General features: G+C 43.4%; 1 protein-coding gene across 1 annotated transcript in view; it reads right to left on the minus strand.

The window, feature by feature from the left end:
• The window catches only part of TADA2A (transcriptional adaptor 2A), an 87,510-nt gene that overhangs the window by 32,965 nt on the left and 38,534 nt on the right, over positions 1-16,011 (minus strand). Inside the window, exons 3-5 of the mRNA XM_075853504.1 lie at positions 12,944-13,003; positions 7,625-7,716; positions 4,103-4,260 (exon numbers count right to left, since the gene is read on the minus strand). Of these exons, the coding sequence (XP_075709619.1) occupies positions 4,103-4,260; positions 7,625-7,716; positions 12,944-13,003 (310 nt within the window). The remainder of the gene's footprint in view (positions 1-4,102; positions 4,261-7,624; positions 7,717-12,943; positions 13,004-16,011) is intronic.

Genomic DNA, 16,011 nt, shown 5'->3' on the forward strand with positions numbered 1-16,011 from the left:
AGAACATGTCCTATTTTCTCCTGTTTTCATGGATCCCTCCATAGACTCAAGGTTATGGGGATCTGTGAAAACGGGTCCCACACGGGTGAAACACGGACGTGAAAAACTGCAGTTTTTCATGTCAGAGCCTCCCCACGTTCGTGTGAATAAGCCCTTAAACACGCTCTACACTCTTATCAATTGGTCAGTGCTTGCTGACACCTCCATCCAGAGAAGAGGGCTTTTCATTTTATAGATCATATTTTTTTGGTGAAGAACACACCACCCTATATCTACTACAACACTGCACAATAGGTACCATGACCGTTTCCAATCATGTCCTGTCTCTTTATATTGCATTCTTACAAAATCAGAGTACCAGTGGAAACTAAGTGAATCAAACACCTTATAATAAGGTACGAGAAAAATTTTTTAATTATAGCCCCCTTCCTCAAAACATTTAAATCCCGCGGTTGCTATTGACCGTGGCAGAGATTGGAGGTTTCTCCAATCTCAGCCGTTGCAACGGTAGCCCAGCTGTCAATCACAGCCGCGCTCCCGCGCTGATCGTGCGGGCACTGCTTCTGTGCCCACGCGATCGCCATCATCATTCTGCATCACAAACTACAGGAAGGTGATCTTCCCATGACGTGTATTTACGTAAAAATGCGGGAAGTGGTTAAAGAACTCTTGCAAAAAAATAAAAAATCTGCGCATATCACGCTAACTCACAAGCAATATTCTAGAAGTGTCATTTGTTTCTTCCCAGCTCAGCTCATCCATGTATTTTAAACTACTTCATTATGGGCAGCTGTGACATGTGATCTCAGTCTGACCACCAAAATGGACCATGCTCCCATGTATAGACAGGAGGTCAGTCGATCCTGTGTAGAGGACTTCCTGTGAACTACAGGATTACATCACCTATCAAATCCCTCATGGCAGCTCTGAGACCCCTCATCTACCACCCTCAGTTTCACCCTCCTTGTTTCTCTGTATGTCGACCCCCCCCCCCCCCATGCAAATAGTGCTGCTAAAGAGATAATTTCTAACCTATCTAAAGGATCAGGAGTGCAGTGATACAATAGTCGAGTCCATACATGGATTAGCTGCAGAGTTATAAAACTCACCTGACTCACACAGTGTCTATACGATCTGTGAGTGCTATGTGCAGAGAGTCTAGTGTAATTCTAGGAGTTGCTGCTCCTCACTGCTCTCCCCTGTTTGCAAGGAGAAATCTATAACAAGCAGGAGGAAGGCAGAGCAGTGTGAAACTGCATCACATATAAAATACTTCAGTGTGAGTACAGAAGTTTTGTGTCACTGATCTAGCACTCTCAGGTCAAGTGCAGTGTAAGGAGACTCCGTCCCCTCTGCAAAGTCAGAAGCATCATGGGAAATGTAGGCTGCATTAGTGGAAACCCATCAGAGGGGCAGAAGGAACCAAGATGACCGACAACCCATAAATAGCAAATTAACTAAACTAGGTATACACCAGAGCCTCTACATTATTCTTTAAAGGGGTTATGTGGGGACCAAGAATTATTAGAAGTGTACTCACTGCAGTATGTGAGTACACTCGCTAATATAATATACATTCCGGTCACCCGTCACGCTGATTCTGAGATTTTCAAAGATATTTATAGCACTGTCGACGGACCAGAAGTCTAATTGCATAGCCTTCTTTGATGACGATACGACTCTTCGTCATGTGACCAACCCCGCTGTACTCCATGTACTCGCTGTATTACTGCTCCTGCTTCAACACGGGAGTACAACGGGGTTGGCTTTTATGAACTGATAGAAATGACCATCAAATACTCAATGTTTTGTTTAAACCTCAGTGTGGTTAAAAGGTTTGCTTGAAGAATTGCTACTTATAAATGCACCTTATTTTTTTCTTGTTGCTTATAAAATACAATAATTTGAACCACATAAATGAATACAGCAATAATTACAAAGAAAAGACTCCCTAAGATATCTTACATGAAAATTGTAGCAAAATATACATACAGTGGATATAAAATGTCTACGCAACCGTTAAAATGGCAGGTTTTTGTCACGTCAAAAAATCAGTACAAGATGAATAATTTCAGAGCTTTTTCACCTTTAATGTGACCCATAATCTGTACAATTCCATTGAAAAACAAACTGAATTCATTTAGAGGGGAAAAATAAAAATAGCAAACCAACAATAATGTGGTTGCATAAGTGTGAACACCCTCTTATAAAATTGGAGATGTGGTTGTGTTCAGAATTAGACAATCACATTTAAGATCCTGTTAAATAGTAGTCAGTACACAGCTGCCATTATTTAAAGTGATTCTGAGTAACCCCATATAAAGTTCAGCTGTTCGATTGGGATTGTCCTAACATTTTCCTTTGTTGCACGTGACAGCAAAAGCGATGGTCCGTAAAGAGCTTACAGCACATCAAAGGGATCCGATTGCTGAAAGGCATCAGTCAGGAGAAGGGTACCAAACAATTTCCAATTAGATATATTATGTAACACAGTGAAGACGGTCATCAAGAAGTGTATTACATTTGGCACAACAGTGACATTACCAAGAACTGGACGTCCCTCAAAACTTGATGAAAAGACAAGACGAAAATTGGTCTGGGAGGCTACCAAGAGGCCTACCGAAACATTAAAGGAGCCACAGGACTTTCTGGCAGGTACTGGCTGTGTAGTGCATGTGACAACAATCTCCTGTATTCTTCATATGTCTGTCTGGGCTGTGGGGTGGGATGGCAAGACGGAAGCCTTTTCTAACAAAGAAAAACATCCAAGCCCGGCTATGTTTTGCAAAGACCTACATCAAGTCTGCCAAAAGCACGTGGGATAACGTGTTATGGTCTGAGGAGACCAAGGTTGAACTTTTTGGCCATAATTCCAAAAGGTACGTTTGGCGCAAAGCCGACACTGCACACTACCAGAAGAACACCATACCAACAGTGAAGCATGGTGGAGGCAGCATTATGTTTTGGGGCTGTTTTTCTGCAGCTGGAACTGGGGCTTTACTCAAGGTGGAGGTAATTATAAACAGTTCCAAATATCAGGCAATATTGGCACAAAACCTGCAGCCCTCTGCTAAAAAGCTGAAGATGAAGAGGAATTTTCAATTTCAGCACGACAACGACCCAAAACATACCACCAAATCAACAAAAGAATGGCTTCACCACAAGAAGATCAAAGTTTTGGAATGGCCCAGCCAGAGCCCAGACCTGAATCCCATTCAAAATCTGTGGGGTGACCAGAAGAGGGCTGTACATAGCAGATTCCCTCGCAATCTGACAGATTTGTAGCGCTTTTGCAAGGAAGTGTGGGCAGCAAAGTCAAGATGTGCCATGCTGATAGACTTCTACCCAAAAAGACTGAATGCTGTCATAAAGTCAAGGATAATTCAACAAAGTATTAGATTAAGGGTGTGCATATTTATGCAACCATATTATTTTTGTTCTTTATTTTTCCACCCTAAAAGTTTTCAATTTGTTTTTCAATACAATTGTACAGATTATGGGTCACATTAAAGGTGGGAAAAGTTCTGAAACTATTCATCTTGGACGGATTTTTGACATGACAAAAACCTGGCATTTTAACAGGGGTGTGTAGACGTTTTATATCCACTGTATAGAGCACATTGTCTCAGCTCGCAGAATATATTTGAGGCAGTCAGGAATGCCTTTTCTACCTGCTCGTCCAAATGCAAAAGGAACAGATTACTGAGGAAAAATTAATAATTGCTCTATCCTTAAAAACCGTGCTGATTTGCATGAAAATCACAGGAAAAACTAAAGGATACACATAAATCTGCTAAATAGCTTTACCTGACCAAATTTCCTAAATGAACGAATGGTTTTATATGGTGTGTAAATTTATGAACACCTCTGTATAACAGGAGGCCATCTTAGATATTTAGTAAAGCAGGCATTCAAAAAGCTGAAGAATAGAGAACATGGTGACACCACCACTCCACAAATTACTAACAGTCCACTAAATATCAAAGAATTCCTCTCCTACTGTCCATGGATCTAAATGTATAAAAAAAACAAAAACACAATGGCAATGCGACTATACATATAAAAATATACGGATATATTTTATAAAGCTGTAATGGTTTACCTTGAAACGGAACTGCTGTGTCCACATTCTTATCCTCCTCTGCCTGTTTCATACTGAGTAAAGTACTTGCAAAGAGTGGATTATTAATGAAATGTTTCATGTAGTGGTTTTCACAGTCATCCTTCGTCTTTGTGCGCATTTGATTAGCGACTTCTTGCCTAGAAAAATATTTAAGAATACTGTTTACATGCAGGTATTTGCATGCTGTGGCAGTCAATGTACACTGCTTGTGAACCAGTAACATTACATAGAACTTCGTTAAGTCGTTACGATTCATCGTAATGTCTAATGAGAATCTTGCTGTATAAATTGTTGTTAACCAGAAATAAGAAAAAAAAACAGCTGATCTGTAAGGGGATGTTTCCTCTAGAAAATGGATTATGTGTCATGTAAATAGTCGTCCAACAATTTGTCGCTAAAGAAAATAAATGGATATAAAAATTGTAGACAATCTGATTATTTCTTAAAAGTCTAAGGCCTCATGCACACGACCGTAGCTATGTGCACGGCCGTGATTTCCGGGTCGGCCGGCCAAGGAGTGACAGCCGCTAGCCGCCCGCAAAAATCGCGGGCTGCGCACATGGCCGCGGCCATTATTTTCTATGGGCATTATTATTACGGCCGTGTTCTGTGGTCCAGACTCATTGAAAATGTGCATGGCCCGCGATTTGCGGGCGGCTCGCGGATGACAGTCCGCTGCCGGCCAATCCGAAAATCACGGCCGTGCACACGAACGTGCTTTTGCTGCCGCAATTCCCCTAAAAATCCACAGGAGAATTGCGGCCCCATTCATTCCTATGGGGCCATGCACACGACCATGGTTTCCATAGTCCATGCATGGCCCCGGAGCCCGGACTGCAGAAAGAACGGGCAAGCCTTATTACGGTCGTGTTCTGCGGTCCAGGCTCATTGAAAATAATGGCCGCGGCCAGGTGCACAGCCCGCGATTTGCGGGCGCCTCGCGGCGGTCACTCTGTGGCCGGCCGACCCGGAAATCACACACGTGCACACGGCTACGGTCGTGTGCATGAGGCCTTAGCCTTTGATATAATCAGATTGTCTACAATTTTTATATCACTTTATTTTCTTTAGCAACAAATTGTTGACAACTATTTACATGACACATAATCCATTTTCTAGAGGAAACATCCCCTTACAGATCAGCTGTTTTTTTTTTTTTTTTACTCCTGGTTAACAACCATATAATTTGTTTGTTTTTTTTAACAAAAATGTTTAATCAGTGTGATTGGTGAAAATTAATATACTTATAATTAAAAAATATTTTTACTTTTTGAGATACAGCTGCATTGTATTCTGTATACAGAGCAGCTGTATCGTGCGCTAAGACCTGAATACGTCAGGTCCACAAGACCGACTGGTTCAGTATCAGTGGGTCCATCTTTAATCTATCACGTCTAAGATATTAACTTAGATGTGATCGATAACAGCTCGATCCTGCGTGTCTCCCGCTAAGACTGAACCCATCAGTGCCGCTGACATGACAGATACAGGTTTCAGTGCTTCAGATACAGCTGCTCTGTATACAGGATACTAAGAAGCTGTATCTCAAAGTAAAAACTATTTTAAATAAAAAGTATTTTGAAAGTTGCACAAAACACAAACTTTTAAAAAAACAAACTGTTTCAAAAGGTGTACATAGCCTTTAAACAGCAAAAACGTATGAGATGGATGATAGAGTAAAAACAGAAGAAAAAGTGGTCCAGTGTTTGTTTCAATCCTGCAGACTAACTAAGGCCTCATGCACACGACCGTGTTTTTGCGTCCGCAATTCAACCGCAAATCCACGGGTTAATTGCGGACCCATTCATTTCTATGTGGCCATACCCATTATCCGTGTTTTCACGGCTCTCCGCATGTCCGCACATCCGTGCCGCAGAAACTCCGGACATGTCTTATTATGGGCCGCAAATGCGGTGCGGACATGCCAATAGAAGTCAATGGGCCCGTGGAAATTGCGGATACACCGCCGTGTGTCATCCGCAGTTTGCGGATTTGCGGATCATGTGACCTTCTAAAGGGGGTTTGACCAAGCTTTTGGCATCCTGTTTAAAAGTCCTTTTTTTTTTTTTTTTTTTCATCCGCATTTTTGCGGATTACATACGGATGAACTGCGGATTACATACGGATGAACTGCGGATGACATTCCACGGAACACGGTCCTGGAATTTGCGGACCAGAAAAACACCACGGTCGTGTGCATGAGGCCTAACAGTCTCGTAGAAATCTAGCAGATAACACAGGTGTAAACTTCCTCCTGATCTCTTCCATTTTCAGCTGGCAGACAGTTGAGGGCATGGCTTAGCCAAGAGGGGAGGTCGTAACGATCCTACTGTGGACAGAACAGAGGGGGAAAGAAGTTGTAGCAAAAACCGGGTAATTCTCAGGCGCAGCCGTGTAGCGAAAATTGCTGATAGCTGGGTAATCTAGGAACAATTGCCGGCTATCATCAATTTTCGCTACACGGCTGCGCCTGAGAATTATCCGGTTTTTGCTACAACAGTTCGGAAACCTGGCGGCAACCTAGACAGCCCTACAGCCCAGCCGGGCTCATCCATTCACGCTTCTTTGGATGCACAACTCTTTCAGGTCAGCTCAATTTGACCACTAATTATTTTCTCACCCATTTGTATTGTTTGATGCACTGTATACGTGTATGTTGCTAAAACGATCGGTTGTAATGGACTATAGACTTGCTTTGAATTTTCAAGAATGGAAGCGCCTGTCTGTGCCTCGGAAAGCATATTTTCCGCTGGACTTCTGGCATATACCGGAGTTTCAGGCATCCCATTGGTCCGCGGTGTCCTCAATACCTGCCCCATTTCCTATTTTTTTCCCTCAATGCCTGCCCCATTTTCTTCTCGTTTAGCATCAATGGCCGCGCACCACAACAAGCGGACAGTGCCCGCCCAAATTGTATATACCCGGATGATGAGGGACCCTGTATATTACCACCATCATCACTGTCTGTAACCCCCATCACCCCTATATACAGGAATAATGGGGATTATATACAGGGATGATGGGGGTAGTATACAGGGGAGTAGTATACAGGGATGATGGGGTAGTATACAGGGAGCCCCATCATCCCTGTACATAACCCCCATCATACGTGTATATACTATTGGGACGGGCACTGTCTGCTCACTGTGCCCACCATGGAGGCTAAAGAAGAAGTAAATGGGGCGGGCATTGAGGACACCGTGGACCAATAGGATGCCTGAAACGCCGGTATATGGCAGAAGTCTAGCGGAATCTGAAAATATGCTCAGGGTTCTCCTCTACTCGTTATTCAAACACGGTTAGGAGAGTATGTATCGAGGTTACATGTTCAATTAATCCTGATTTTGAGTTAGGTCATAATTGCCCAGCCGTAGTGTATATGCTCCTTTAAGGATGGGCCTCCCGAAGTGAACAGAATCGTAACGCTAGTTTGGGGCGAATTGATTTGTTCATGCATAGCAATACGATTCATGTTAAACACATTTCCTTTTGAAAACCTACCAGTTTCCAAATCCACAATCCATCACAGCTTCTAGAAGAGCCATTTCCTCCTGGGCTGTCCAGCTGGGATCCAGCACAGGAAAATCTGATGTCTATGAGAAAAGTAGAATCAGAAAGAACGGGTCTACAACTTGTAATGTAATATATAATGGTAATAGCAATATGTTATAATGTCTCTTACAATCTTTGTGAAGACACACTGTGAATTTGCTGTAGGTAACTCTGCTTTTACTGTAGTCATAAACCCTGCTTTATAGAGAGAGGTGCATAAAGTTCAGCAAAATCTATCCATAGAGTTGCAGACCCAAAGACATAAGCATCTGACGTTGAATCGCCCCTTTGCTGCTGCTGCCACCACCTGGCTTCAGGGCATGACCGGGATCCCCCAAGGTGGAACTCAGACATATCAGCATACCCCTTTATTGTAGGATTTTTCCAACGTTGCTACAATTCTTTGAGAACAAAGGTTAGTCTCCTTTCATGGTATGTAACATCAATACATAAGTGCAAGGCAATTTTTTTTTTTATTACCGAGCTAATTCCATAGGCAAAAAAATAGGATTAAATTGCATAGATGTAGGTAACATTCTGTGCTAGATATGGAAGTATTATCTCAATGACTCCATGTCCTGGTAGCTTGCCAGGAGTGGTGTCATTTTAAGAAGATTTTCTTTTAACCTTTAATTATTTTATTTTTTTTCTTTCCTTTCGGTTAAGGGGGCTTTAAAAATAAGTGAAATTTAGGTAAATTATATAGGTAGCGATAATAATTATACTATTCTAAAAATGCTTGTTGTGAACCAAATATTGTTCTGTTTACATTGGGAGGGCTTTTCTTTATTTATTACATTTGTATTTATTTTCCTTTTATCTTTTATTTGGCTATGTTCACACAGGGTATTTTGCCGAGTTTTTTGACGCGGAAACCGCATCGCAAAACTCTGCAAAAACGGCCCGAGAACGCCTCCCATTGATTTCAATGGGAGGCGTCGGCGTCTTTTTCCCGCGAGCAGTAAAACTGCCTCGCGGGAAAAAGAAGCGACATGCCCTATCTTCGGGCGCTTCCGCCTCTGACCTCCCATTGACTTCAAAGGGAGGCAGGAGAAAGGGTATTTCTCGCTGTTTTATGCCAGCGGCGCTCAATGGCCGCGGGCGAAAAACGGCGCGATAATCGCCGCGAAAATCGGCGTGCAGGGAGAGGAATATCTGCCTCAAAGTTCCAAACGGAATTTTGAGGCAGATATTCCTCCCCCAAAATACTCCGTGTGAACATAGCCTTTAGTTCCCTATTCCTTCAGGTCAGACATAATATTATTTGTTATTAAGATCCTTACACTTCTCTGTAAAGAGCTCTAATATAATAATAATCTAATGACTACTGCCAATAAAATCCCTCTTAGGCCCTGTTCACACAGAGTATTTTGACAAGTTTTTTGGCGCGGAAACCGCTCCGCAAAACTCGTCAAAAACCAGCCGAAAATGCCTCCCATTGATTTCAATGCCCTATCTTCAGGCGGTTACGCCTCTGACCTCCCATTGACATCAATGAGACGCAGAGAAAGCGTATTTTGCATATTTTCTTGCCTGTAGAACTCAATGGGCACGAGCGAAAAACGACGCGAAAATCGCGGCAAACGGCGTGCAGGAAGGTCAAAATCTGCCTCAAAATCCCAAACGGAATTTTGAGGCAGAATTTTCCTCCTGGAGAAAATGTCCGAAAACGCCTCCCATTGATTTCAATGGGAGGAGGCGTTTGTTTCCCGTGAGCGGAAAAAACGTCTCGTGGGAAAAAGGGACATGCCCTATCTTCGGACATTTACGCCTCTGACCTCCCATTGACATCAATGGGAGGCAGAGAAAGCGTATTTCGCAGCGTTTTATCCCCGCGGCGCTCAATGTGAAAGGCCCTTAGGCTTCGTTCACATCTGCGTCAGGGCTCCGTTCATGGGTTCCGGCTGAGCTTTCCTTTAGGAGAACTCTATGGTTTCCGTTTGTTTCAGTTTGGATTCCGTTCATGGGTTCTCCAGACGGAAAGCTCAGACGGAACACGTGAACGGAGTCCCAAAGCAGATGTGAACAAAGCCTAGCAGTAATTTGTACATGAATTCAAGGTGGACACACGTCACAGGGATATGTCAATCAAGTTTAACCAAGGAATGAGACAAAAAGGGTAAACTATAAAACTATAGTGATTTCCCTACTGATCCCAAGTGTCGATCAGACTGGATCAACATACAAACAAGAATTCTATACATCGACAGGGGAGCCGATATTATTTTGTTCTAGGAAATTATCAAAGCCTTTTTTAAAGCCATCTACTGTCCCTGCTGTGACCAGCTCCTGCGGTGACTATTCCACAGTTCCCGCAGTAAAGAAGGCTTGTCACCTATGCAGATTGAACCTTTTTTTTTCTCCAGACGGAGGGAGTGCCCCAGTGTCTTTTGAAAAGCTTTTCCAGGAAACAGGTTTTCACCATATTTTTTGTACAGGCCATTTACATACCTATACAAGCTAATCATGATCCCCTTAGTCGTCTCTAATGCTGTCATTACAGTAAGGCTATGTTCACACGGGGTCTTTTGCCGAGTTTTTTGACGCGGAAACCGCGTCGCAAAACTCGGCAGAAACGGCCCGAGAACGCCTCCCATTGATTTCAATGGGAGGCGTCGGCGTCTTTTTCCCACGAGCAGTAAAACTGCCTCGCGGGAAAAAGAAGCGACATGCCCTATCTTCGGGCGCTTCCGCCTCCGACCTCCCATTGACTTCAATGGGAGGCAGGAGAAAGCGTATATCTCGCTGTTTTATGCCCGCGGCGCTCAATGGCCGCGGGCGAAAAACGGCGCGATAATTGCTGTTCACACGGAGTATTTTGGGGGAGGAATATCTGCCTCAAAATTCCGTTTGGAACTTTGAGGCAGATATTCCTCCCCCAAAATACTCCGTGTGAACATAGCCTTACAAAAAGCGATTCAAAACACAACAACATTGTGGTAAATCTACTGCCATAAATCTACAGACTGGTAAATGGGTTTTCCCATTATCAATATTTATCACCTATCCACAGGATTAGGGCTGGGCGATTAAAAATAAAATCTAGATTTTTTTTTCAACATTTTGGCCGATTTTCGATTTGAATCTCGATTTTCTTATGTTTTTCAGTTTTTTTCGCTAGCGCCAAGTCGGCACTCTGGGGCGAGATTACATTATAGTGTCTGAAGTGTGAGCAGGACCCTGTGCAGTACCGGCCCCACCATGGGGTTTTAATAAATGACATTAAGGCCGGATTCACACAACCGTGATTGGACTGTGAAAAACGGTCCGTCTGTCTGCCAGATTTACCAGCACGATCACGGTAGACATTTAGGCTACAGTCACACGACAGTAAAAAAAATGCCCATTAAATAACTGATCAAATGTCAGTCTTTCACGTGCATTTTGCATCAGAGTCTCCAAATTCCCATCCATTTGCAGTTAGTCTGTCCGTTTTTCAGGTTAGTCAGAAAAAGTAAAAAACAACAAAAACAGAAGGATGGATTTAATTTGTCAGGGTTTTTGTATTAATTCCCTGAAAATAGCAGTGCCCATGTAGATAGTGCCGAAATGTCCCTGTAGATAGTGCCACAGTGCCCACATAATGCCCACATATAGTCGGTGCCACAGTACCCACATAGTGCCACCCACCCAATATAGTGCCACAGTACCCATGTAGATATTGCCACACACCCTTGATAGCAACCCCACATGTAGGTCTCATCCCCACCCCCTTGTAGATCGCAGCATAACCCCCACTCCCTTGTACATCGCACCCCCCCTTCTTCCTTGTAGATATCGCCACTGTAGCTGCCCCTAGGAGCTGAATCCCCGGCCAGAGGTTGCCAGCACTTTGGCCGGGGATTCAGCTCCAAGTGGGAACTACTGACGTGTGATCTACAAGTGGGATTGTGATGCAATCTACAAGGGGGGGTGGTGGTGCGATCTACAAGGGGGGGGGGTGCGATGCAATCTGCAAGAGAGGCGTTACTGCCCTGCTGTAGATATCACTCTATACTAGGAGTCCCTGGTTCCCGACGGAACTGCTGTTCCGTAATCTGTACTGAAGAAAATTATACAGTACGGAACAGCAGTTCCGTGGGGAAACAGGGACAGAATGGGTCGGACCAGGCAGTGACAAAGCGGAGCGGGGTTGAGCTTCCTGCTGCAGCACGGCACCACAAAAAAAAAAAAAAAATTAGACAACGTTTCGGTTACAAAACAGAATTGTGAGAGTCCTTGAGGGCGAATTAATCAAATTAATTTGATTAATCGCACAGCCCTACACAGGATAGTTTTATATTTCTTATCGCAGACAAAGTCAAACTGCTGGGACCCCCAACGACCACCGGAAAGGCTTACCTTGCCATTTGTGAGCCCCATGTGAATGGAGCGGTACTGAGCATTATCGGCCACCGTACCATTCATTTCTATGGCGTTGCTGAGCCCTGCCTTCCCGTTCTCGTGATGAGTGGGGTCCCAGCGGTCGGACACCCAACGATAAGATATTTATCACCTATCCTGTGTATAGCCGATAAATATCGATTTTGGGAAAACCTGTTTAATGACCACATTTGCTGCTTTTACATTACATTATAATACATCAAGAGATTTATTCTCCGTTTTGACAACCTGAATAGGAGTAAAACATATTGCTGATAATGGCTTAGGGCCTGTTCACATCACCGTTTGCTTTCCGTTCCGGGGTTCCGTCGGAGGTTTCCGTCGGGTGAACCCCGCAGCGGAAAGTGAAACCACAGCTTCCGTTTCAGTCACCATTGATATCAATGGTGACGGAAATATCGCTAATGGTTTCCGTTCGTCATGATTCCGGTTTTCCGACTGAAATCAATAGCGCAGTCGACTCCGCTATTGATTCAGTCGGAAAACCGGAAACCTGCCGGAATGGAGCCAGTGCCTCCTTATAGTTTAAGAGGCACAGCGCCAAGCACTCCTGTAGTGACCACCGGGGATTGCACTTCTCTGAAGCCAGGTCTCATTCGCTTGACCTGAGCTGTAGTCCCAGGCACAGCTGCTACAGAAATTTATGATGCTGTGTGCGGGCAAACAAAACAGCTGATCAGTGGGGGGTGCTGGGGGTTGGACCCCCACTCATCTGATATTGATGACCTATCCTAAGAATAGGCCAACAATATAAGTGTCTAATTTCTCAATAGAAGTGTTCTCTAAATATGTTTTTTACAATCTAATCCTATCCAAGCAAGATGGTTTTCTATAAAACAGCACCCTTAATGATTTTGATGTGCAAAATTATTAAATCATAATTACCATTATCTCATAATTGTGATCACTCTGATGTTTCTTATACTCAAACCCTCTTGAATAGCACTAAAAAGAAAAGAAAAAAAAGCAATTAGAATGTCTGTAAAATGAAGACTTAAAATAAGATACATAAACTACATCTACATATACAAACTACATAAACTCAACATCTAAATCACAGGTACAGCTTCAGTATTTGTACAAAACAACTTTCACCTTATTCTAATTCTTTAAAAAAAAAAAAATAAATCACTACCAAATGATCATGAAAGTTTTTCCCATATTTCCGAGAGGTGAAGCAAGTTGATCTGAGGGCAGCATAGCATAAGGAGTATAGTGCGGAGCATGGCGGTACAGAGGAAAATATGCACTATATGGCCCAAAGTATTGCCCCCCCCCCCCAATAATTGACCCGTGTTTCAGCTATACAAGTGATCTGACCTCAACCCCCATCAAGCACCTTTGGGGTGAATTAGATCGCCAATTGGAAGTCAGGCCTCCTTGTCCAACATCAGTGCCTGTCCTGACAAATGATCTTTTGACTGAATAGGCACAAATTCTGACAGACACACTACAAAATCTTGTTAAAAGCTTTCCATAAAAAGAGTGCAATCTGTTAAAGCCGCAAAAGGCGGCCCAACTCCATATAGGGGGAAAAAAAAAAAAACTTGATTTAATCCCCAAGGCTGGATTTACACGGAACAGAAATGCTGCAAAATTTCTGAGCAGAAAATCAGGGAGCGGGTTAGGCATAGTAATAGGCATGTGGATAGGATTTAAACATCATCATCATCATCATACACATGCTGCTGAACATTTTCTGGACGGAAATCAGTGCATGTTACAGATTTTTAAATCCATAGATTGCTTGTTCTGTTCTGGATGTTCACTGCGGATTTCAGCCTTTTCAATGTAGAAGTGGTGAAATCATCAGAAAACACGCATGTAACACGCAGCTCTGCAGGAATGCTGTGGAAAATCCTGTGTGAATCCAGTCTTGGGCCTTGTTTACACAGTGCAGATTTTGCATGGATTTTTTAAGCCATAACCAGGAATGGAACCTAAACAGAGAACTATATATAAATAAAGGCCTTACAGGTCTGCTCTTCTGGGTCTAATTCTGTTATTGTCTTTAAAACAAAGACTATTTTAAGTCTCTGCCTTTTATCATCCGCTGTTTTTAGGTCCACAATTCTATTCTTTTAATATATCTTAATAGTTGGAGCTCTGATTTTCTGATACAGATCTCTAAACCCTTTGCATAGACAGATTTAAAACATCGTGGGGGAGATTTACTTAGACTGGTGTTTCATATGCCAGTCTAAGAATGAACATCGATGGAGTAAGTTGCGATAAATAAATTAAGAGGCAATCACTTCTTAATAAATTTGTCTCATCTTCGGTGGTCCATGCGACAGAAAGAGAAATCTACCCCAACTACAAATTGGATTTCCACTTAGATTTTCTATGGGAGTTACGGAAACAGCATAGCCCAGAAAGCTAAGGGGTTTTCTTCTTACATGGTCGAAAATCACAAGCATCATGGGGAACACAGTAAGCTAGAATGGGGGCCCCGTTCTAGATTAGGTGTGGGGTCCTAGAGGTGTGACCCGCATCTATCTGATATTTAGGACATATCCTGTGGATATTTCATAAATGTCCAATGGGAAAACCCCTGTAAGCCGGGAACTGGCATAAATTAGAGTGGAAATGTACGCAAGCCCGTATATTTCACTTGGTGGCGCACAGACAGGCAAAGATGCCCTAAATTTTTAAAGAAGCGTGCGCATCTTACACCATCCTATCTTGTTTTTAGACAGGTGTATGAAACACCAGTCTAAGGCCCCATGCACACGACCGTGCCCGTAATCACGGCCCGCGATTGCGGGCATGGCCGCATTTTCGGGTCGTGCTCCCATACAAAGTATGGGAGCACGGCACGCAAAATGCAAAAGAACGGACATGTTCCATAATTCCCGGAACATTTCCAAGGCACGGACACCTTTCCTTAGCGCTACGGAAAGGTGTCCGCGTTCAATGAAAGTGAATGGGTGCGTTTTTGCGGACCGCAATTGCGGTCCGCAAAAACTGAGGTTTTTTACGGTCGTGTGAATGGGGCCTAAGAAAACCACCCCCACTATGTTTTAAAGGGAGCCTGTCACCAGAAATTGGCCTATCAAAGCAGCAGCACAGTAATATATAGTGCAACCCCTCCTGAATATAACAGTTTTAATTTTTCAGATGACTGGCTCCGTTGCAGCGATAATAACTTTATTCTTACTATGCAAATGAGCTTTTTGGAGCAACGAGGGCATCACCGTTACTCTAAACTTAGACCTTCTATACCCAGTCTGTCCCTCCCTCCCTTCCTTCCTTCTTTGATTGACAGGGCCAGGCAGTGTAGAAGATGTTATCACGCCTTGCCCCGTATTCTACTGAACATGCCCGCGCCTCGGCTTCGGAGCATGCACAGTACAGCAGTGAAGCTTCTACTGCGCATGCGCCAATTCCGTCACACTACACACTGGTACTGTACATGTGCCGATTCCAAAGCTGCTTGACAGGCCAATTTCTGGGGACCTGACTTCCTTTAAATCTATGTCTATGCAGGAGATTTGGGCCCTGTAGCAGAAAAACAGTACTCTAACCACTAACTCTCGTTTCAGCAAACTTTTGACATGTCAGAAATTTTGATCTGAGGGGTCCGGGTGCGGAGACCCCCAACTATTGCTAAAACGAATGGGCAGAAGCGCTTACCTGAGCGCATTTGTCTCTTTGCCTGCAATCCTAGTTTGCCTGAAGACGGGCTCACAAAGAAAGTCTATGAGTGCGTCTTCAGCCTGATGACACGCTCATAAAAACATTCTATGCGAGCCCGTCTTGAGGCATACTAGGATTGCCGATCTCAGACAAAGAGAAAAATCACTCAGGTGAGCACTTCTGCCTGTTCGTTTTAGCGATTGGTGGGGGACTTGTCATCCGGACCCTCAGTTATCAAAACTTCTGGACATGTCACTATGGCATGTCAAGTTTGTTGAAACGACAGGTACTCTAAGAAATAACTCAGCACATAA

The sequence above is a fragment of the Rhinoderma darwinii genome, chromosome 2 (assembly GCF_050947455.1).
Source record: "Rhinoderma darwinii isolate aRhiDar2 chromosome 2, aRhiDar2.hap1, whole genome shotgun sequence".
In the NCBI taxonomy this organism is placed as follows: domain Eukaryota; kingdom Metazoa; phylum Chordata; class Amphibia; order Anura; family Rhinodermatidae; genus Rhinoderma; species Rhinoderma darwinii.